Raw genomic sequence first — 24,794 nt, forward strand, 5'->3', positions numbered from 1 at the left:
GTCTGCGTCGATCCCCGATGGACGTCGTTTTATCTTCGCTGGAAACGAAACGCTGACGGATTCGCGGTCGTGCGCGCGCGAGCAGAGCCGCAGCTCTCGTGTAATCGCGTCGACCGATTACGGAGATGATAATATTGTAACGACACGGAGGCAGGTTGGATCTGACGCGGTAAGCCGTCTCTTCGACGGTGTAGTCTGGACCGAGCAGCGGCTCTGCTGCTCGCGATGTCGCGATTTCACCAGCGAGCCTCGGTTGTTAGGCGAATTGAAGTAATCTACCGTGAGGGAAGTGGATACACTGTTTCCGCGGAAAGATCGATCGCGGTAGATAGAGCGTGTGTAGCTGGATATTATGGCCGAAGAAAGATCGCAATTTCAGAGATAACCGCCGACGTTGCGAGCGGCCATACTTATCGCTATCCACGGGCAAGTCGAAGTTGCACGGGGAATCGAGGCAGGCTTTAATAAGCCGCGAAACAGCTGAATCATATCGTCCTTGGTCGTACCTTCTTCTGCACCGAATCTGGGCCACAATAAATCACGTTAGATTAAAGTCTGCTGCCACCAGGGACTCTGCAGCGTGGTCTACTCCAAGTTATGGTAGATCAGGCAAGTTGCCTCGCAGGAAACTAGATTCTACGTTAATCGAATTAAACTGTGGATGCTGGGGAAACGCATCGCGAAAAATCACCTCTTCGAGAGTCGACGAGATGCGAGTTGAGGGCTGAAATGGTAGCTGGTCGACAGATTTCTAATTTATTCTCAGCTAGAAGCTAGACAACTCGCCACAGACGAAACCAATTCGCGGACGGTCGATCGGGGGTGACACGCGTGGACGAGCTAATTTGCAAAACAATCGGTAGGTAGATTTATAGAGCGCGGTCGCGCGAATGTTCGACACGATACACACGTATGGCAAACAGAGATTTCGAGGTTCATACGTGCTGGCATTGTTTGCCGTCCGGCGATGCGAACAAGGCAGCGGCGACAATCGATGCTGGGCCAACGACAGGACCCCCGTCTGTTCCTGTTTGCTCGTTCGTTGCGTATCGTACCGATTCTAGCCGTCAAGTCTACCCCGTCCAACAATAAGATCCGTCCCGTTTATGTTTACTTTTCATTTGCCCGCGCGTTCCACGATTGATATCTGCCGGTTGCTCTTTCGCTTCGCCGCGGTCCCGCTGGAATCTGTCTTTGTCCCTTGTTAAATAGAATTTTCTGCTTCGTTGCAACCGTCCGGAGCAGCTTTTGAATTAAGCTCGAACTACGAATTTCTTTCTTTCTCTGTTGTTTTTTTTTTGTTTTCTTCTTCCCTTGCCGTTGAACCTGTCAGAATTTTCGAAGAGAATCTCCGCTTTGAACTTGCTCGACAATGAAACGTGTGGATCAGGAAGCATTAATAATTGAATGTTTCGTCGGCGTTTAATATTTCAGACTTATCCGCGTTCCATTCGCGAATATTAAATGTCCACCCATTAAACGCAAGACCCTTTATGTTCCACGCGAAAGTTTCGCTGCTCGCATCAGAATCTTTTATTCGCTGGCGAATATTAAATATCACCGGGAGACCGTGCCTCCCGCGTCAAACTTTTCGAGTTTCGAAAATACTTCGGATACGAGGTTGTTAAAGAATCTTTCATACGTGGATTCTTGCTCGAAAGCTTGCGATCCTATCGCTCTTAAGATCGCGTCGCAGTTAGGAATTTGCTCGACTCGACAAAGACTCGAGCTCGCATAATTCGATTTGCGAGGTGAAAAATCGAAGCAACTCGAAACGGGAGTGGTCGTCGCCAAGTCCAATTAGGCGATCCATCGTGGACACCTGAGGTAGCTAATTTCTTGCCGGGGAATTAAGCACGATTGCCTTCGATACCGGCGAAACGACGTTCGTTTTAATCCGGTCGTAACTATAACGCGAGGAACAAACCGCACCGGTCGTTGGGTACACGATCGTAAAATGCAAATCGGCGGACGCAACGGCGCTATTGGCCGGCAGTTCTCACGGTGTGGAAGACGGGACAAACAAATACCGGATAGGCGGAGATAACCTGGTAGTTCGAGATACGGAACCGCCACCGGAATATAACGCGGGCGTCCGTGCTGGCAAAAATCGCGGGAGATACGACCGTGTCGTATGGACCCGTTTCACGGAAATTCGAACGTAAACTCCGTGACATTTGCATATTTTGGTAAACTGGAAATTATGGGCGAATGGTAATTCGCCGCGTTGACGAAGGTGTTATGGAATTATGGCTCGCGGTAGACCGGTAAATCAGAAATTGTGACGCTAGAAGGAAAGTAAAGTGGGAAACTATGTAAGAATTGAAACTAGGTATATATTATAGTAGAAATAAATCGAGAATTACGAAGTTACTGCTAATTGAGTAAATTGCAAGGTTAACTTTTTAACCAGTTGAAAGTAACGCAAACACAGGTGGCAGAAATATACGAAAATTAGAAAATAAAAAGGGGAAATGGTCTGAATTTCGTTTTCCGTAAAAGTAGACGAGAAATTAGAGGAAAAAAGAATATATGTGAAGAACGTCGAAAGGAGAATGGGAAGAAGAAAGAAGTGGAAGAACGAAGCGTACGGTAAGAGGGATCCTGTCGATGAAGAGAAGCGTCGAACCGTCGAGATTTTCATCCCTTTTCTCTATTTTTTTCGCTTTTTAATTTATTCACCAGCGACGAAAGTACTTGTGCGACGTTGAGATAATCGAAAATCGACGGCAACAGTCTCTTCATTTCTTTTTCCATGTTTCTTTTTTCGATTGTCCGGGAAAGTGGAGCGCTCGGCGGAAACCAAACGCAGGACGCGTTTCCTTCCGTCTCGTACGATCGTCCGCTTTGTTCAATCACGATGGAAGGGCTTCGAGTGCTTTTTCTAATTGTTTATCTCCACTTTGCCGGATTTTCGTCTCGAAAATCGCCGATCGATCGCTCTCAATGCTCCGTTCGTTCGATTCGAAAATTTACTGTAAGCTAAAAGTTTAAATTCACCTCGAGCGAAAAATTCGACAGTTAATTGATAGAGTCAGCGACGAAAAATCGCGAACATCGAGACGATCGATCAGATATTTTCGTATTCTTGGCCCGAAAAGAAATTATTACCTTTTTACTCAGTGCGCGCATATTTTTAACATGATTTCTCAGCGACACTTTTCTGAATTTCGTACTATCGTGTTCGTGAATTGCTTTCGGGACCAAGAATATTTTATTCGGCAGAGTTTCCAACAGATTTTCCTGGAAACTCTCTTGGAAAGTCTGCTAAATATTTTCGACGAATAACGCCCGACAGGTTTCTTAAATTTAGACGATGTTTTCAAACAGCAAGAGGGTTCGCTCAATTCCAGATCTGACAAAAAACGGAAGGATACTCGTGTTATTAAAGGCTTAAATATTAAATTCCCCGTTGTCAAATTCATGAGATTGAGCAGCTCTCGATGGAAACAGGACAGAGTGCAACTGCATAGTTGCAGAGGTGCGTCGCTGGAACCGGAGGCAAAAACACGTGAAATATTCAAACGTGAATTAACTATTTGATTCGGATATTCTATTTTGTCCACGAGGTGCATCCGTCCGAAATTTCGAGTGAAGAAGGCCGGACAGCGACGCGCAGCTGCAGTCGTTTTCACATTTGCCCGTTGATTGATGCGCAGTCCCGATTTATCCAGGCCTGGACGCTTCCCCGCAACGAATTTCAACGAAATGAAAATTGAGAGGCCAATACGCAGAGAAATTGCGCATCAATCGACGCGTCCTCGATCGCGAGGTTCGTGCGTGGCCCGTGAAATTACCTTCGCTTCGCCCTTGAACCATATGGAACGCCACCCATTTTACCCTTCTTTTTTTTATCAAATGAAGAAAGAAATTTTCTATCCAAATTAGAAATCTCGCGAATATTTTCTGCATTTTTTTTTTATTAATTTCTAATTTTTTTTTAATTTTTGCCGTTGCTTTGTGAATTGATCTTTTCTCTTTTGGTTAAATTTTTATTCAACCGAGAATGGCCAAACGCGAACCTCCAGATCGATTAATAGATGTAATATTAATACAGTAAGGTGTGTAAGAAGTTTTTAATATCATCGTGCTATTCGTTCCACAGGTGAACAACGCGACAGCGAGGGTGCAGACGAAAAAACCACCGACGGTACCCAACGGTAGGTCCAACTTCATTTTTCATACCCGCGAACAATAGTCCCGCGTGATCGCGTAAAAAACTTGGCGGACACGTTTCACTTTTCACAGAACGGCGTAATTAACTGCGATATTTTGCTTCGTTAGTGGTATATAATTAACGTTAGACAATATTATGGCATTTTCGTTGTACAACCGCTCTTTACCACTGCTCCCGCCGTCCAAAGTAAATACTCGCCAAGCGTTTCACTGAATTGAACGTTTATTCTAACCGAATTAATTAACTCGAGGATCGAGCTCCGCGAGACGCGTGAAATTTTCATGTCAAACCGCGCCAAGCCGCTCGACTGCTTTTCAGTTCGTTCCACTCGTCGAAATTCCATCGAAGCTAGGAAAATATCTTCCGTGTTCGATCGAACGGTCGTCGATAAACGTCTGCTCGCTTTTTTAATCGAATGAAACTCCGATACCAAAACATATTCGATTCGACTGTGAGAAATATGCCTGGAAAGATCGCAGGATATTCGAGAGACTTTGACTTTTTGTCCATCGTATTTCACGTTGTGAAAATCGCTTCCTCGAAGGAAAATTAAACGATCTTTTGCTCGAGAACGAGGCAGAGAGTTCGTAGAATGCGATCCGTTCAAGGAAGTCTGCTCAGTGGTACCTTTAATCCGCTCGACAGGCCTCTAATCGTTCGAACGATTGGCTTTAATCTAAATCTAATCGCGATTTCATCCGGATTACCAGCGGGACCAGTTGCGAGCGAGGACTGATGCGAGGCAGCTGGTCATATTTGGTCGAAATTAATGGAGGCAAGTTTCCTCTTATGGAACGGATTCCTTCGTTCGATTTAGTTTCACGTCGAACAACACAAATTTCGATGCTAATTCCGCGGAAGAAGGATCTCTCGATTACGAAGGATTTTCTTTACTTGTCTCCATTTGTAAGTCATCCCGATTAATGGGATAATTGATTACATTCGAAGGAAAGAATTCTAATCGATCGGAGAGTGTACGAGATTGAATTAATCTTCGACAGATTCCCGTGTTACTCGTCAGAGTAATTATATGTATTGTGGAATAGAGATGCTTTAAGTAGCGAGTAATTAATGGAATATCGTTCGAGAAATATACGCGAAGTTCTGAATGCGATGCAGATTATGACACGTCCTCGAGCTTCTTCGTTCAACTTGGGAATCCATTAAAGTTAATTAAGACCGATGCGTAGTTGAACTTCGGTTTTAGAGGGGAATTTAGTCGCTTTAATGGGCGAATGTGATTGACGAAAGATGCTCGCTGGCAGACAATGAACGTGTTTCGTTTAATGATACCATTAGAAAGGGGCACGATGACGAAGTGCAAAATAAAAATCTATTCAAATCGCGTTACTACGGTATATTAATATTCCGTGGGGATAAAGGGGGAATGAATGAAACAGGATATACCAGGCACACGTGACGAACGTGTGGAATTTAATAAAAATATTCGGCTATAAATCAGTGGGAGAAATAAATTTGATTCTGCGGTGAAATGATGCCGGAGGAAATGTTCATTTGCTATACTTCGATACCGACGATAGGGGGGGAATAAAACTGAGAGTCGATCGTGCACGATACGATCGAGCGAAAATGCACGGCGATAAATCAGCGTAAAAATAGACAAATGTCGCGTTGCACAATTGATTAGCGCCATCGATCCATCACGACGCTCGTGCCGTCTATAATTCACGGCGCGGTTATAAATAATCGACACTCGAGCAACAATAACCGTCCTCCTCTGCCAAGTGTTTCCCAACGCGAGAAACCGGTTCGGATAACCCGGATCGAGCGCCTCTAATTATAGTCGAACTCCGTTAAAGTCGTAATGGACGAATCGATCGGCGGGACGGGTTCTACGACTCGTTGGTTCACGCGCGACGCCCGCGTGATTCGTTTCGAAACGTCACCGGCGACGTCTTTTGTTGGAAAGATCTTGCGGTTGCGACAGTCGCGTCGAGACGCGTTACTTGGAATCGACGTCGCGATGAAATTTTCAAACGTAGGACGAAGATGAGATGCGAGATGTCTCGACTGAATAGAAGAAAAGAAATAAGTTAAGGGTTGTTCGAAAAACAAGATAAATGATGTCGTACATCGCATTTTATATTTACCGCTCATAAATTCTTGAGTATAAATTATACAAACATAGGACCTCGTATATTTCCAACGAAAGACAAGAATACATTTTTCTCACCCTTCTGCCTATACACGCGAAGAGAAACCCCGAAGAGGCAAAAAATCAACGAGAATCAGCAATATGCCAAAGCAACCATCAATCGACATCCGCCATTACCAGAAGCACGAGCTTCCTGCTCCCCATTAATTAATCCGCGACTACAGACAGAACACGTGGTCAAACAATCGAATAATATCCATTATATCGAGCAGACGTCCGACTCCAACCCCGACCGCGCGCACCCTGTCGCCCGCTATCCGATCGAACCAATTCCTTGCTCGACCGCATCCCGCAGCGAAATTTACCCTAGTATCCAGATCGCGCGATTAGCCGCGACCTGAAGCCACGCGTCGAGCTTAATCTCGACGCGGGTGGTTTCACGCGTCCCAGGTATGCGTCCGCGACGAGGACGCCTCTTAAACACCGTCCCTGCAGGTTCGCGGTTCGATCCGATCGCGCGGTTTGGAAAAGTCGAAGATTACATTGGACAATCTGGACGCGTGGTCGATTAACGATCCGTTGGTAACCGATAGAGAGGAATCGCGGATCCGCGGTGGATGGCGTGTTTGGGGTGGCTACGCTTTGTTGCGTGCGACGCGACCAGAAACGGGGTGACCGCTTTGCAAATCGTGGGGAAGTTTCGCGTACCAACCCAGTACACTCGCTTGTCTTCGTTTTTTATGTAGCGATCGGTCGATAATTTTGAGAAGAGTAGAACGCGGCACGTTCGCGTTCAAACACTCTAATTGGCTCGAGCGAATTTTAAACCGTTATATCGCCGGCGATGATACCTGTCCAGTTTTTTTTCGGAATTAAAATGTTGAGCGTCCCTCCAGAAATCCGGTTAGCCGGCAAAACGCAAACGTTCGCGTGGTTGCGTGGTTCAGAAAAACGGGGATGTGACAGTTCGCGGTGCGTCATATTTTTGGCTGTTTTCCCCCTTTTTTCCTTTCACAGGCGAACTAACTTCGAAATTGCTGTACCGCGAAATTTGGGGAACCGCACGTGTCACGTTTTGCTATACGACCGCGGATATTATGAACAGAAATGCTGCCGCGCCATGCGTGGCTATTGTTTATAAGCACAGCACCGCGTATTGTTTCAACCGCACACGGCACTCGCGGATTGGTTTCTCTTATGCAAAACGCTTCGCATTTAATGCGAAACGAATTTACGTGAAATTTTTTCCCGTGCCCACCGTTGTTTGTAGGTACAGTCTCGATTATTCAATGGCGGTTCTCTTCTAAGTATAACAGCAAAAAATGCTCGACGATTTTACTCCCGTAGCGTCTGCGATTTTAATATCGCGAGCAAAGCGAGAGGGGTACGATAAAAGCGATGGCAAGGTGCATAATTCCGTGCGTTTGACGACTAATCCCTGTCGAATCGCGTAATTGTCTCTGGCTGTAGGTACTCGCTCCGCCCCCGTCACCTTTCCTTTTGTCCCTTCGCTGGAGAACGCGTTCAAAGCGACGAGAGGGTGAGAGAGAGAGGCGGCGAAGCGAATATTCGAGCGTGTTTCGTCGTCCAGCGGGAGTGCCTCTTTTCCGCTCGAGCGAGTCTTGGGAAATTTCATGTTCCGCTCAGCTAGCTGCTTTTTTCCCGCCTGCTCTCGCAACGCGCGTCGTTTCGTCGCGTAATCTACGAAGGGGGGGACACGACGCTTGTTCCTGTTCGAGGCACTGGCTGTACGCCGCGACGCGCCGGCGAAAATTTCGTTTCGAAACGCGAAAGCTCTCTCACGGGCCGCGCGTAAAATAGACGATGATTCGTCGACGTAACGCGTATTATACAAAGTGGCCCTGAAGGAGCAACGTTTATGGAAATTTCTCGCTGATGGATCTCGCCCGGTGAATTTTCGCGTTTCCAGGTTACACGCACGCACACCCCTTCCACCCCCAAGCGCCATCGCCGACTCCTGAATATAAAACGTAATCCGTTGATATGGAAATTGCCGTTGCGGGATAATGCCGATGAGATTGCGGCCGTGCCCGTTATCTGTTATTGCGGAGAAATTAGATGACGCCCGAATTAATTAAATTCTCTTTCCGCCACCCCCCTGCCGCGCGCAATCGCCGGGAGATTTATGTTTCGTGCCGTGCGAAATGTCGACGGGGTCCAGCAGCGATTTAATATCGTCCCTTTAATCTGATTGGTATTTTTAAGCGCCTCTCACGCTTTTTTCCTTTCCCTTTTAAAGCCCCGCTAATTTTGCATATCTCAGACGCGACTCTAGAAGTTCGCGAATCGCTGTTCCTTATCTTTTTCATTAAGGCGAGCGCTCCGTTTTGCTAGCCGCGAGATACCGGGGAAAATGTTTTATGCATCCTTCCGCTCTTTTTCGGTGGAATGTTTTATCTCACGGTTTTTCACCCTGTTAAGGTGTTTTTGTATACTTCAAGTCTCTTCGTATCTTTTTTTCTCTTTTTGCAAAGAAGAAAATAGTATAAAGTGTACTGTAAAACTTTGGTTCGCCTGAATATCAGGAAGCATCAATTATAAGTGAAATTTCCCTTCTGCTTCCCTCTCTCTGTTGAGCTGATAAATTGGCAATTTCAAAATATTCCATCGTTGCCAGAAAAATTATGTATGGAAGGGCTAACATGCGAATAACTCGCACTTGCTCTCCACCCCCGCGGAGAATCTCATTCCGTTAGCACCTCGTAGCGGTGCCAGACCGAAGTAACGACTTTTTCCGAGGCTTCAATCCCCGATAACTTTTAATTTTCCTCCGGCGATGGGTTACCAGCGCGAGAGGACCGTCACGCCCGCCGTCATTTTATGGAACAGTTCCCCAGGGGTGTCGGTGATTCACCCAGTTTCCTCGCGCGCCACCAACGCTCGCAAACCGTTTCTAACCGACGAACGTAGCGTTTCGCGTCGAGGGCGTTTCTTAAATCTCAATTCGACGAAACGAACGGAACACCTCGAGAGGAAGACGTTCCACCCCCGGAAACTATTCGCGAGCGGCGACCCGGGTGGGTCACTCTGTTCGCCAAGGAAGTTTCCGTTCGCCGAGGACGGACATTTAAACGGACAATTCCGAGCGGTACCAACTGGAAATTGAGTCTGAAATGACGGATCTGTTTGGGGAACGATTTTCTGCTCCGCGAAAGTTCTGATTGCGTTGTTTTCGTCCGTAGGGAAAGATATCGCGCGAGATAAACTGGCCCTACTCTGTTGGAACGACTCCTCGATAGAGATCGACGATCGCTCCGTCGCGGGGACGGTGGTCCAGAAATCCAGTTTCGCTTTTGTGCCTTCTAACAATCGACTTTTCTGCTTTTGCAACCATTCAGTAAATTGTATTACGCATTGTGCTCCTTCGCTCGTTTATTTGTGACGCGAGTCTCGAAGAGATCTTCGGTGATTTTTGGTGAATGAAAAAGGGAATTTATGAGTGTAGTGGAATTTCCATACGCGTTAACCAAAGAGTATTTTTCGTTCATTCAATGGTATCGATTCTTTTCGCGACTCTATGTTTAACGTATGAAATTACGATACGTAAAACTTGAATATTTGAAAGCACAATCCTTCTATTATGCGAAAAATTCGTTTATCCCAACACCTTTGTCCACTTATTATTTAGAATGACAAAGGTTCTACTGTACTTTGTTGCAAAGCACGTTTCAATGCCACAATGAACTGTCACTGACTCGCTTCTTCATCGATAGCCATTGTTTTTTCAGTCTGCTTCCACAATGTCCAACTAAAGACTGATTAATCGTTGTATTTGCACACCAAATAAGTGGACAATCTTTTTATATTTCTTAACGCTATTTATGTACTTCATCAATCATTACAGTGTGATTAATCACTGTCTAACGTTACTTCTACTATAATCTGTTTGTATCGTTTCTGACTTGATCGCGTCCTCGAAAGCTTGAAGATTGTTGAAGGAGTAAGCGCAGTGCGTATAACAAAATTAAAACAAATATCGATAAAATAAAAATTCGCGAAGAACAGCTTCGTCGCGCTTTCCCCTGTTCGTCTGGAACCCACGTTCAACGGCTCGAGAAGATAGAAATAGACGCGGAGTAAAGACAATTTCGTAAATGGAGGCCGAAAGATCTGACGGCGGCTTCGACAGCCATTCGCGAATCACCGCGGAGGGAAGGGTCGCGAGAAATCGACTCCTGGAATGCATATTCCCCAGGCTCGTCCCGTTCGCGCAGAAGATTTTTCCGTCGCATCGGTCCCCACGAACGGACTCCTTTCAGGCTCCTCCCGTGTCGCTGCACCCTCCTCCGCGTCGCATTGTTCTCCGCGTTGACTGGCGTTGGGAATTCTTGGAATCCTTTTGCTCGAGCAGAGTGACTCGTATGCGATTCGAAATATTCTCGTTCCGCGTCTGGTGGTCGCGACGTGCCACCGAAATGCTTCGACGCGTATTATGTAAACGTGAAACGCGTATGTGTACGGGTCGACTGAAAAAATTCTGCATACTCTGGCGATACGTTCGAGAGAAAAAGTTGTGGAAAGTTATGCGTACGGATAGTTCGTTCCTTTATACTGTCTGGGGAAACTGTGTTGAAGGGATGAGAGTAACGGCTCCAGGGAGTTGACAAATTTAATTTATACTATATTCAACGCGGGTTTCGACAACGCGTCGATGGAAAGCTTTATCCGCAGGCGTCCATCGACGCTGTTGGACGCACCTGAAAAATTTCAAAAAGTACACGGTATCTTTTACAAAGAATTGTACATTCCATAATTAATGTCCACTGGCGAATCTCAGTTTGTCCACGCCAAGGGATACTATTATCCACCGTGGCGCGGCGCGATACTTTATCGTCGCGAGAAATTCACGAGGAGTCACCGCGGGGTTCCTTCGTCGACAATAAAAAACCGCGCTGCCCACGTTTTATCCTCTGCGCGGCGTTTTTCCCGTGTGCACCGTCGACGGGCGTAACGTATCGTTGCGGGCAGGTGAAATTTACGGCCGGGACGGAACAGAGGGTGCGCGCAGCCTCGTGAAAACGAACCACGTAACGATACTTTCTCCGCCGCGCGACGCTTGTCGTCCCCGTAATGTCCGCGCGGCGTTGTTCGCCGTGTAATTTCAAAGGAGCGGCCGTTTCGCGAGAGGAACGAGGCTGCGTCCGTCGACGGACATCGCGCTCGAAACGGATGGCTGTCCTCGAATGAAGCCGCGAGAGGGTGTCTGGGGTGGAATCAGAACCGCGACAGAAGATACGCCGCGCGACCGTCGCAACTTCCCGTTGCGGTGAATTTGATTTTCTCGCCGGGTGTTTCAGATCCGATTTTGGTGTCTGGGTTGGAAATGGAAATCGAGATACGCGCTGTTGGTGTAGGAAATTCATGGACGTCAACTTTGAAGTGGATCGATGTTAAATAAACGCATTTAGGGGATAAGTTTGTGCTTCTTGCCTTCGGTTTTTAAGCTTCCTGATCGAGTCACGTTATTCTAATCTCGTTCGATAATTGGATAACGTTGTTGAAAAATCCTGAACGAGGTATAATTTTAACTGGCGCATACGTTGATTAATAATACGCGTATAATTGGAATCGGAAATCTATAAAAGTATTGTGTATACCGCAGGCCCCCTCGTAGCCCGTGTAATTATCGAAGAGGTTTATTGTACGCGGAACGGTTTGAGAAACCCGAAGAGCGTGCATTCCGGCGATTATACAAGGCCGAAAATAATTCTGGCTGAAAATTCTTTTGAATGGAGCCAGGCGGCAAAGTAGTTTCGAAGCGGAACGTTCGCTCGAGGACGTTCTTCGTCGGATCGAAGCGGAGCCAGCTCGTTTCAGACCGGGTATATTTTCTTAGCCCCGGCGGAACGAGTTCGAAAGCAAAAACCGAAAAGCAAACTACGCCAGGAGCCCAATACCGCCTCGAGAACGCGAGTTTAACTGCGAATACTTTGCTTTACCGCTTCTGTAAGAGCGTGCAAGCTCGGAAACAATATTCCAAGTTCGATACTCTATGCGTATATAAAATTCACGGTCGATTAAATCGGATGAAAGAGAATCGTGTCAGTTTTAATAAACGATATTCCTCTCAACTATTCCATATATTGAACAACGCGTAAGAACGTTCGCGTCTGCTCGAAGGAAGACGCGGTTTTTTCTGAGAAATCTGTAAAGCTTGACTCATTCGACGGACGTCCCCCGGAAATGGTAACCCTCGACATTCACGATGGGTCGCACGCGACCCGCGGAACAACACGTCCACGGGAAACACGGCATAACGGTTGTTTATCAGGCAGAAGAATTGAGATTTAAATTAGACCGAGATATGCAGGCGGCTGGTGGGAGATAGCGTGATACGGTAACGAAGCCGCTCGCGGGCCATCCACGGCCGATACCCACCTCTTAGCCCAAGCCACAGGTTAAGGTTGGACGAATAATTCGCCACCTTCCGCTTCGTTTCGCCGGAGATACAGCGAGCGGACACGCGAACCCGCGATCCATCCTTCCAACGAAATTTCCTCGCCAATGATGACCATCCTCAGCTCGAATCGCGACCCATTACTTCCACGTAAATCACCCTGCACCGATCACGAGCTCGCTGTACCCAATTCCGAGCTCTCTGGCTCTTCTTTCGATTCCCGCGGGACGATTTCAATGAAATTTAGGAAAGATTGATTGATTGCGAGTTAAGGGGCTCTGAATTTTCAACCCTTCGTAATCAGATTGTTGTTCGTTTGTGATAGAAATTTTTTTTTATTTTTGAAATCGTGATGTCAGCTACGTAGTGCAGTGACAAGTAAATGAATAAAAAATAAGAGAGGGATCAGTGTCTGTTAAGACACACAACGCTGTGAATAGCTAAACCGTGACCCTTTGCTAATTTTAGTCGTAAATTACTGTGTAGATAAGTTTTGCAGGAAGGTAATTTACGTGGAGAGTAAAATGCTATATAATCGAGATCTCACTGGTACAGTTTTACATTGCTAATTTGATATTATCATCTCCTGCACTTCAGGCGGTTTTGCTTCTCTTTTTCGAATCTGCAAGATTGCTCGTCAGGACGTATTAAAAGTATCAGAGGATTATTGCGTAGAAACCAGTAATCATTTTTACAGCACCGCTTGATCTACGGTACTGAGTCATCGCTCTAAATGTACGAGATGTTGCAATGATTCATATATCAGATCGTCTGGATTTTGTTAACTTCGCTACAATGTTCGAAATTTATTTCAATTAAATATACTGTCGTGTTTTCAAAAAAAATTTCACTTATTTTTACGTAGCTGTTCTATATTTGTTTCAATGCTATCGCGTTCGTTGAAGAAGAAAGAATGCAACGCCCTGGAGAACGTTCGATCGAAAGACGTAGCAATCTTAAGTAGAATATTCTTTCAATGTCAGACACGAAACAGGAGCTCGAGCAGCCATTGACCATGCGAATTCGCGTCATCGCATTAATTTCAATCTATTTCTGCGAATCATTACGACCCGGCGAAAAGTAACGAAGGCAACGCGGAACCGTTCATTTTTATTTGATATTCCATTATCGCAGAGTGACGTGGAATCGAAACCCATACGAATTACAAATTCTAATCGAAATTGTCAGCTAAAATATGGAGTTTCGTGTGATTCATCGTAGCCCTCTGTTTCCGCGTTGCGATAAATCCACGCCTGTATCCACGAAAAACGACGCGGAGATCCTCTATGCGATATCTACTCCCGTTTTGCGAACCATCGCTGGACAAACTCGAGAAACCTTTCGTTTCGCGTGAGAAAACAGACGCGAATTAATTCGATTAGAGTTCCAGCGCGATGTGTGCTCGATCGGGGGTTCGTAATTATTTCGTTCGATTAACTGAAACGTCCTAGACGAAAGAGACGAAATAAATTTCATTTTTCTAAGCTAACTTTCGCTGCGCGTTAGATAAATCACTGCGCGTAACAAATTCCGTTTCCACCAGCGCTAATTTATAACCACCCGGAGAAAAGTCACCGGAAGCGCTCGAGTGGAAGAGGGAGAAGCATCTTCGCGCCCTTGGGCGGAGAACGATAGCGTGTCCCTTCGTAGAAACGGAAAGAAAAGAAATCCTCGCGGTTAGGGTGGGGCAAAAAAAATCGTTTGGTGGTAAGACGAATGTCTCGAGCAGCAGCAGCCGCGATCTATCCGAACGCTGGCACTGATATCGACATGCGGATAATTTATCGCACGTGGCGGTCTTCCTCTCGTGAAGTATTCTCGACGGAAGATCTACTTTCGTGAGAAAACGCACATGGCCGCCGCTTACTGGTATCCCTTGCCAGTCCCGTTGAAATAAAGGCCGATCGATCAGCGAAAGAATTACCTTCCCCTTCGTGAATTGTTCTTCATCCGTTGACCATGCTGGAAAATGGGTCGAGTCGCAGAGCGAGTAGGAAGATCTATAATTTTAAACTTATACTATTCGCTTGATAGCGTCACTTTGTCAAGTGGTGTCACTTACGAATGATTCATACAGCGCGGCTAATTTTTCGTTAGCCAAGTGGAATTGCACCACTTGCGCAATTATTTCAGACCACGCGCTCCAGAATCCAGGGGGAGTGAATCATCTGGTGCTGGGAACCAGCATGATATGTTATAGATATTATCTATGTTCGTTTTTAATTTTTTTTTTTTTTTTTATTTGCGAAATAATTCCACTCTCCCCGACGATTTATCCTCGAACGTTTGAAAAATAGATAGAAAACCTCTGTTGCCTCAAACGAGCTAACGTGAACACGTCTGTGTGTGCTTTGTGTTTCAGTATGCGTACAGTGGCCAGAGGGTAGGTGCTTCCACGACGTGCCGGAATCGGCACTGCTGAATCTCTACTTCGAGATCCGTGAGAATTGCCACGGGTTCTCCTGAAGGCGATGCCCGGGGAAAAGGTGGCGACAATGAGACGACGCGGGCGAAAAGAGACGATCAACGCAAAACGCGACGAGCGACAGGGTCGCTCGGAGTATCGCGAGACAGTGAAAGCCAAAGCAACAAAAAAAAAACCAAGTTTCACATTTTCGTTTGTTTCTTCCCAACAGCCGCCAACACACCACGACCAAGCCAACATAAAAAAAAAACAAAAGAAAGCAAAAGAAAGAAAGAAAAGACAGCCACGAGAGTATTTAAAAAGAGCGAGACTCGTCCCTCTCTTAACAAAGAGGACGGTCTATATCTCGACGATTCATGATTGCTCTTACGCTACTATACTATTATTATTTTTTTTTTCTTATTTTTTTTCGATCGCTTTTTCCTCCCATCGACTTCGCTGGCTACGATCAGCGAGCGTCGTTTCTCTGAGAGAACGATCCCCACATGCCACGGAGTCGAGTCAGAAGCGACGGCGAGACTTTCTTCTCTGATTTCACGAATGAACGACTATCACGATCGAAGCTTTACGAACGTTTGTATTTTTCTAATGGTTCGTTCGATTGACTCGACTGTGGTTCGGGACTTTTCACGAGCAAATGAGAATGGAGCCGGGAACGCGTCGTTTTCACGCGTTGCCACAGGTCTAGCACTGACCCTTAGATGGTCCTCGCGTTTTTTAACCCCCCAGCCCCAGACTACCCCCCAGACTGCCCCCACACACCCCTGTTCTTGCTCTTTTTTTAGGGTTCTCGATGATTCCAGCAGAACCAAGGTGGGTGTACAGACTTTATTTACCTACAACTAATTGCTCGTCGTTCAACCAGCTCGCGTACTACTGTCTTATACTCTACTCTTGAGAAATGTTTTTTTTTCCTCGTATATATATATCTTTTTTTTTTTTAATCTCTTTCTTCTCACTCGTCTTCTCCCGCCCTTGTGTACGAGGGAGAGCTCGTGCTCACACACCAGGCCCTGATCCCTCGTCTTTCTCTCTCACACACACACACACACACACACATACGGATGTATATGTAGACACGTGTAGCAAGCACGGAAGTGTTTGTTCCGACGTGAAAGGAGCAGTTCGTGGTCTCTCCATTAGGAAAGAGGCGGAAATCGTTGGTATGAAGGAAAATTGCGCTCTGTGCGAAGAACACTTTTAATCGCAGGTCCCTCGATTCTTTTTACATTCGAACTCTTTGCTCGAAGTGCTTTAAACTTTTCAAATTTCCTATCGTTGCGATCTCTAATCCCTAACTTATAGATTGTCAGCTTGAAATCTTTCAAGCCTCCCGCCATCGTGATTTCGACCGGCCACAAATCGCAATTTTTTCCGAATCGAGACGAGATCCACGCACACTCGCGACGAGTAAGCCAGAAAGAAGTAGAAGTAGCCACACGCGGGTAGCGTCTATCGGTCAGTGGTAGGTCAGCCCGAGACAGAGCGAGCCTCTGCCCTTCCTCCATCGACGAATCGATGATCCCTAATCGCAAGAGAACGATTTCTCGTCGCCAAACCGGGAAACCTCGCCGTGAACGAGCACACCCTTGAATTGCGATTCCGCCAGAGAGCGACCACGCTCGCGACCGAGGAAAAACCGTCGATTCTGCTTCCTCTTGAGGCGCGTTTAGAGAAGAAATTGATCGATAGCTGGGAGCACGCTCCCGATGGCTCGTTTTTCTTGTTCCCGGCGACGTTTCGCGGATCGCGTTAGCTCGTAAGGTTTAGCGTTAGTCAACGGAACTACAGGGTAATCGATAGTATTTTTTACAACATTCCACGACGCGGGACTAGGCCGTAAGCTTTTGTACTTTTTAACACGATGTTTCAGCCGATTTACCTAGAAGCAAGTCGTGAATCGATACAGGGTATTGTTTTCTAGTGATCGTAAGAGAGTTACCTTTTATAGCTTTGTAGACGCGGTTTTTCCGGCACGTGTGCCCGTTTATGGGCAACCAGTTATTTTAATTGTAAACGATGCATTCCATAGGGTGACCATAATCACCGTCGACTTCTCGTCCGATGTACGCACCGAGACTTTGTAACGAGTTTTGCGGAAAAAGAATTCGTCGACGATCTGTAAATGGCCTTAACGAATATTTCTAGATAGTCTAGCGACTCTGACAGTATTAATTAACTTTCGCGTGAAACTGTTATCGTACAGGTTGTCTTCAATATTGTGAGAAATATCGCGGAGGCTGATTCAGTTAGCTAAAATAAGAAATATAGTTTCTACAAAGATATATCTATGGTATGATCACTGTTGCTTACGAATCTTTCGAGAAATTCAGGAGACTCAGAAGGCCATATTTAACTTCGAACAGGTTCGCGTTCGCATGAATATTTCTACTTATTTTAGTGCACCGAATGAATCAGCTCTATTCGTGCTTTCCACATATTCTGAAACACCCTGTACGCGCTACAGAGAGAGTGATAAAGTTCGACGAAAGAAAGCAGGGCTACGAAATAAGCTTCGATGCGCCTGAGCAGTATTTTTCCAAAGAAAGCTCATCATACAAGCTACCAGCCAAAGTTACCACGATATATAACAGCTTCGAAACGAAAAGATTCGCCTTTGCAGCTGCAAAGTGAACTCGATTCTCGCGATCCAGCAGTCAGATCGACCGATCCTCTTTCCACGGAACGGACGCGTTCGCAATCGCGTCCATTTCCGGGTCGAACGCGGAAACGCTAAGTGGCGCGTCGCGTCTTTCCTCCGTTTTGACTGTTCGCGTTACGAAACGCGGGCTGCGTTTCGCCGGCGTCGACGTTCGACGGAAACGATGGTGACAAAGTGGCGACAATCGGAGTGTAAAAACAGTCGGGAGTGAACGCGAAGATGGAAGAAGACGTCGAGACGGCGGAGACGAGGAGAACTGTGAACGATAAAGCGCACGCAACGGAGAGAGAAGTGCGGACGAAGCGAGGAGAGACGCGATATGATGTGAGACAGTGTTCCTGGAGAAAACAGGGAATCGAACGGATCGATTGAGTTCCACTTACTTAGATAGCTCGTCTAGATAGACTCTTCACTGTTTTCGGTTAACTGACGCAGGGCTGGAATTTAGTTTTACGCGAGAGGAATTTCGAGATCCTGACAATGCAAAAAGAGAAATCAAACTTTTTACGAGATTACTCTCTCTCTCTCTCTCTCTCTCTCTCTCTCTGAAAAATATACGACAATTTTGTATTCAATTTTGATACCAAACATGTCTTTTATGATTCTTTTTGCGGTCAAGATTTCAACGTATGATTTACACGCGCGTTTAAGAAGAAATCAGCGCATTGTTCTTCGAAGAATCCCAAGAGATTCGATGTGTTTTCTGGCCAGGCAATAAAGAAGAATTTTTCTACTTTACGAAAAAAAAATGAAACACGAGGAATTGTCATTGTCCATTCTCGCGGTTCAATTGCGTGGCATGCATCGCTCGTTTCACTTCCAATCTCTTCGTCCACTTTTTTTTGTTCTCATCCCCTTAGATCGGTCGTTCCCTTCGTTCGTTTGTCGCTCTTGAATTAATCTCGTTATCGGAGCTCCGATTTCCTCTTTACTTGTCTTTCTTCAACACAAATACTCCTCTTCTACCCTCGTGAAACTTTCTGATAGGGCGATGTCTGGCATCGATCTTATTCAAATAAGGTAGACCAGTCGCGATTGTTAATCGCGTCGCGCCACATTCACTCTGACCTTTTTTATTCGGAAGATCCTGGAAATCCTTGTTCCTTGAGAGTTCGTCGTGTCGAACGACGAATCGTTCTATCGTGACGACGAATCGATAGTGCTCGCGAGGGATTCCCGTCGTTTAGGTCGCGAAAGAGCGTGACAGAGTTCGGAGGAATGCATGCAGTAGGCTTTTTTTGGTCTTGATTAGTGGCGTCTAGCTTTCAGTGAGTAACACTGCGATCAGAAGCTCGGAATCGATTGTAACCCGGTAGATATCGGGACCTATCGAGCGATGGACCAATTTCAGACTAATCTGCTCACGAGACAAGACTATCCGAGTTCGCGCAATTTTTGTACTCGCGAGAAATTATAAAATTTGTTCATTTTTAAACATTTAAAAGAGATTGTATTGATATAGGATAGAGTGTAATGGTAGAGGAGTAACGATAAAGTTTGAATTGTTCTATCGCTCAACAGGGATCCCTTAAAGCTTGTCCGACACGCTCGAGAACCGTATCCAGAAGCCCCGTCACACCGTTTGCATGCCACGTGTATACCACCTATCTTCACACGTAACGCATTTCCAAGGTCGTTGCAAAACCGTGTCTCTCTGCCGTGCTCTCACGTTCTCTGTGTGTTCGTTTCCTGCTCTCTGTCGGCTGATGCGATTCACTGCTGCTACCGCGCCCACGATCGTTGTTGCTGTACATCGTCGATGTGCACGTTTGCCACCAGCAAGAGAGACGGACAAGCAACACCGTAGAAGGAACCAGCGACACGACGCTGTCCCGCTTCGAAGCGATAGCTTTCCGCGTTCGTAGAAACCACCGTTTCCCGTGACATCGTCCATTGAACATTCAAATCGCGCGAGACATCGAAATACCGCGCGATGTTAATCTAAATCGAGCGTCCATCATCGACGCGACGATAGAAGTTCCAAAGTGGAGGAACTAGAAAAAGCAGAATTTTTAAATCGCGACGGAGCGCAATCGTTTTCCAACAATTTTATCGATCGCTCGCGATATTTAAGTAGCGGTATATAAATATTTCCGCTGACCTTCGACCGTAACAAAACACGGAAGCTTGGTATTTCGACGCCTCGAGCGAGCTGAACCACCCCTTCGAACGCGCGAAGCTATCCTCGAGGAGGGATATGGTCCCTCCGCTGAGCAGCCAAGGAAAAGGTCAAGAACGACGGAGAGGGTGGCGCGAGCTCGGAGGAAGACAGCGACGGCTGAAGAGTAAGGAGGATCGTTATCGAATGGCGAGAGAATTCCTAAGAAGAGTGGCCGGAAGTTGTTGGACGAACTTCTCTGCCACATCTCAGACGCAAGAAACGATCGAACGCGAACGGTACTGTTCGCTGAGAGCAAACACAGCCCACGAAAGACGTCTGAATAACGAACAAGAGGAGGCCAAAGGGAATCCTTGGATTCGGAGGAAAAAGTTGTCGATAGAAAAATATTTAAAAAAAAGAAGCAGTATAGACGATAGAACGCAAACTATGAAATCGTGGAAGGAGATAGAGAACGGATAGAACAGAAGCGGAAGAAGAGAAGAGAGCAGTTGGTAGACGATCGACCCCCGTTCTCTTGGACGCTGGCATCATGTGTGTTCCGTGTCCACCCCCTGGCCGGAAGTGGAGAACGGATACGGGGGCATAGTCGAAGGGCAGCGGACGCCAATACGCGACGATATGGAAGGAGAAAGGTCGGGATTATTTCTTAGTGTCGAATGCAAACCAAACATATATATAATATTTTTTAAACAGAAACAATATATATATATACGAGTCTCGCCTATGCTAGCTTTTAGTCTCTAGGGTTTCCTCTGTCCGGTGGTAAAAGCATGAGGTATTCTCGTACGTAATAATTCGTATGATTTGATTAATTTTTAGCGTAACGATTACTACATTAACCCATCGCTCTGTGCCTACCTTATATAGTCCTCGTACTATTTCGTTACCCTCTCACGAACGATCTCTCCTGTCTCTCCCGCCTCAACCCCCGTCCAGACCTTTTCTCAACCTCTGGCTGTCTGATTCCACCATTTTTTTTTCTCTTTTTTTTTTGTACTCGATTAATCGATTAATCTGGCCGGATCGCGGCGCACACTGCTCGCAAACACCACCAGTCTCTAAAAAGAAAAGCACTCTCTCTCGTTCTACTATATATTTTTTTTTTTCTCGTTTCACACGTATCATTCTTGTTTAATGAATAACTGGCTGCAAGCAAGTCTCGAGTTCATTCTGTGACACTCGCGACGACGCACGTATGGCGCATCAGTGCTGGGCTTTTGTGCGGTAACTGTGGATGATTTGGACACTCTAGTTTGTTCGAGATGGTATTGTAGATTGTGCAAGTAGAGAGATCTCCGGGGCCGTTTCGCAACGGGGTTGAACAACGGGGAGAATGGGGGAAACTTTTTAGTAATCAGATGGTTGATGCATAGAGCACTTCATAATACATATATGTTTTGAATGTTTTTGTTGATTAACGTGTACTTTCATATATACATATATATATATATGGTAATGTATATAAACGAGTAGAATAATCTTACAATTAGTAGCTTCTCATATTTAACGTAGCATGTGAATAAATTAACCCTGTTATGTGGAGTATTGAACGTACGAAAAATTCCTGAAATCACAATTCCATCAATTCTGAAATATCACTTCAATGTCTTGCAAATAAAAAAAAAAAAAAAAAAAAGAAAATTAGAATACGTATCGAGTGTCTAATATTTGGTCATCGAGTCAAAAAATAGTACGATTTTCGATTAAAAAAAAAAAAGATTAAAAATACATATACAATTCCTATAGCCAGCACCGTTCCGCCATTACGTTCGTCGAATCGAGATCGAACTACTCGTCGATTCGTTTAACCGATTGCTACGAATTAATAATACCGACCACTGTGGTTAAACAATAGTCGTATTAACGATCACCCTTCGACGGTGCTCGTCACTGGCTCCTCTCTACACGTATTATTAATTTATCCTTAATTATCCTAATCTTCTCTTTAGCCCTCCGCCTACAGCCTCTATGAATTCCTCTTCTCGTTCGAATCTATCCACGATACCATTTTAATTAACCCATCTTTCGTACTTCATACGTATATATATATACATACATTACATATATATATATATATATATAGATTTTTCAAATTGTTACTATTACATATATATAATAATCACGGTAATGCGCCACATATTCACTGGTTGATGACTGTCTCGTTGACAAAGGCCCGTACCTTGCCTGTGGTTGTGCTTGGTTGTGGTTGGAAAGCGGTTTTGGGAGAGAATTTTTTACTTGCTTCTTTTTTTAATAATTATTACCTTTTTTAATTTGCACGTCTCATGTCGTGGCCTTGGCTTGCCTTCATATGAGATTCACCTGTGAATACATTATATATATATATATTATTATATATATACCGTACATATCTATATTTAATATACGTAACGATAACGCGTATGTATTCGTATGCATGTCATCGTTCGAAATTCAAACGGAACACAAACGAAAAAGTAACGAACATTCGACAAACGACAAAAAAGATAATTCGTTTTCGTTTCCGATCGTTGGAACTTTTCATTTCTCTTTTTCACTTCTTACTCCTCTTGTTTTTTTTTTTTTTTTTCTTTCTTACTCCGAATGAGAATAACATCGACGCCCGTACGGATACATATGTGACTATACCTTATTATTATATTATAATTTCACGTGTTATGGTACGTCCGTCCTGGCAGTCGTACAAATTACTATACATATATATATATTTTGCACCTACGTACACGTATATACGAGAGCTGAGTAGTATGGATTGCGGAAACGATCTTGCGTTTCCTAGTGTATCTTACACGTACGTTTTCTTTTTTTCTCTCTTCATCTCTATTTATTTTCCTTCGTTTTATTTATTTATCTTTTTTTTTCTTTTAATTCTTCACACTTTTTATTTTTCATTTAATTTGTTCTCACTCTCTGACTCTCTCTCTCTCTCTCTCTCTCTCACTCTTAGTTTTTGGTCTTGTTTATTCTCTTCGTTGTTCCTCGCCTTTCTCTCTTTTTCTTCGAGCCAGCCGGCCTCTGTCGATCGCATCTCGAGTCCATTTAACCATCACTCTAGTTTCTGAATACGGAGAAAACCGAAGGCCAGAAAAACGAAAGAAAAAGAGAAAGAGAAAAAGAGAGAGAGAGAGAGAGAGAGAGGCGGAGTGTCGGTAATGCAAGTTGTACTGGCTAATTGCTCGCGTTTTTTGAAAGGCATTCGCGAGCAGGAATGTAACGAGGGGGAAGAGAAAAGCATGCCGTCTACCAGAGAACGCTTCCTTTTATTCGTTCTTGTTAATACTTTCGTTGATATTATTTTTTCTTTCCGTTCAACTCTCTTCTCTCGTTGAAGAACGTAACGTTATCTTCTTTTCAATTAGCGTCTCTCTCGCTGTGTTCTCACCCGTTCCTCCTTGTAACAGTAATGTCCTCTCGAATTCTGACGCTGATTTTGTTCTCCTTTTGTTTTTTCCGGTACGAGCTGCCATGGCGGCACAATCTAATGTCTTTTTCATTTCTTTTCGTTAACTTCTTTTTTTTTCCATATTTTTATATCTCATTTCAGTCTCTTATTTTATTTTCACATTCTTATCGTTACTTCCACTCTCCTTTTTTTTCTTGTATTATTTTCTTTACACTCTTTGTGTTCACGTTGATTGTCTTTATCCATCTCGTTGATTATTTTTCTTGTTTTTTTTTTTTTTTTTCTTTGGAATTCTTGTCATTGATTAATGTTATTGGATCGTGGCACGGTGTGTTAGTTGGCGAGAGACATGACAGTAATTTTTTGGCCGGGCGAAGGTTGCTGCATGCTCGACAAGTGCCGCCTTTGATTTAGTGGTAACTAATTAATTCTCGTATCGCATCGTTCGGACGCCGATTGCCCCGGTAACGTAGCTCGCTGTTCGTATTTCGACACGATCCAAATTTTTCTCACCCCATTTCGTACGATATTTCGATAAATCTTTCGTAAATTGCACAAATTATTCTTGCTGCTCAAGAAACTTGGACCGTGTTAAAAATTTCCTTTCGCCACGTACGATACTTTTGAAACTCAGACTCATTATAGTTCTCTTTAAAATTCACAAACGACAAGGGGCGAAGTAGAGGGAAACGCGAGCTCCGTCACCGTCGATAGCGTCACCCGTATTCAACAGACACGAGTACATCCATACGTTCACCTTTCTTACTGATTGTTTAGCCTGGCATTCACTAATTAGTCTCAGTGCGTAGCGTTAATTAGTTACCGCTGAGCGTGCAAACACCGCCAGCAATTAGTAGTCACCTCTCGAAGGGGTGCGCTTTTTTGAAAGCTCGACAGATAATCCTCCCCTCCTTGGAACAGACAGAAAAGGGGAAGAATATGACTTTGTATTTTCTTCTATCACCATTCTACTTTATCGTCTCTTCTCTTCTTTCCCTCTCTCTTTTTTTCTCTCTCTCTCTCTTCTCGTTTCCGTTTTTCTTTAACGAGGGGCGTTCTCGTACACGCTCTCGACGTGCAACCGATTAAAACAGACGAGGTGAACGTCGTTTCCTCTTTTCACGGTTTCATTGCGCAGAATAGCGAGACACCGAACAATCGCATAGTTCGTGTAAACGCGTCGGATAAACGGGTCCAAGGGGATGGGGAACGTATTATTAGTTGCGATGGCGGTTACCTGGAAATGGTGTTTTCCTTTCTCGATCGATTCGGCTGGTTATGTTTAGTCTGCGAGCCTGGGGTATCTATTAAACTCGACACGAGTTTACCTCGAGATAAACACACGTAACGATCGTAGGATGAAAAATGGGAACTGCGAACGTATCGAAATTTTTCAAAAATTTTCCAACGCTTCCCTTGTGTTAGAAGAAAATTTAAGGTCCGAAGTAGCTGTTGGCTACCTTCCTGACGG

At 45.0% G+C, this 24,794-nt stretch overlaps 1 protein-coding gene across 1 annotated transcript in view; it reads left to right on the forward strand.

The window, feature by feature from the left end:
* The window catches only part of LOC143426291 (uncharacterized), a 292,096-nt gene that overhangs the window by 238,796 nt on the left and 28,506 nt on the right, over nucleotides 1-24,794 (forward strand). The window contains exons 19-20 of the mRNA XM_076899644.1: nucleotides 4,106-4,160; nucleotides 15,074-15,094. Of these exons, the coding sequence (XP_076755759.1) occupies nucleotides 4,106-4,160; nucleotides 15,074-15,094 (76 nt within the window). The remainder of the gene's footprint in view (nucleotides 1-4,105; nucleotides 4,161-15,073; nucleotides 15,095-24,794) is intronic.

The sequence above is a fragment of the Xylocopa sonorina genome, chromosome 8 (genome assembly GCF_050948175.1).
Source record: "Xylocopa sonorina isolate GNS202 chromosome 8, iyXylSono1_principal, whole genome shotgun sequence".
NCBI lineage: Eukaryota > Metazoa > Arthropoda > Insecta > Hymenoptera > Apidae > Xylocopa > Xylocopa sonorina.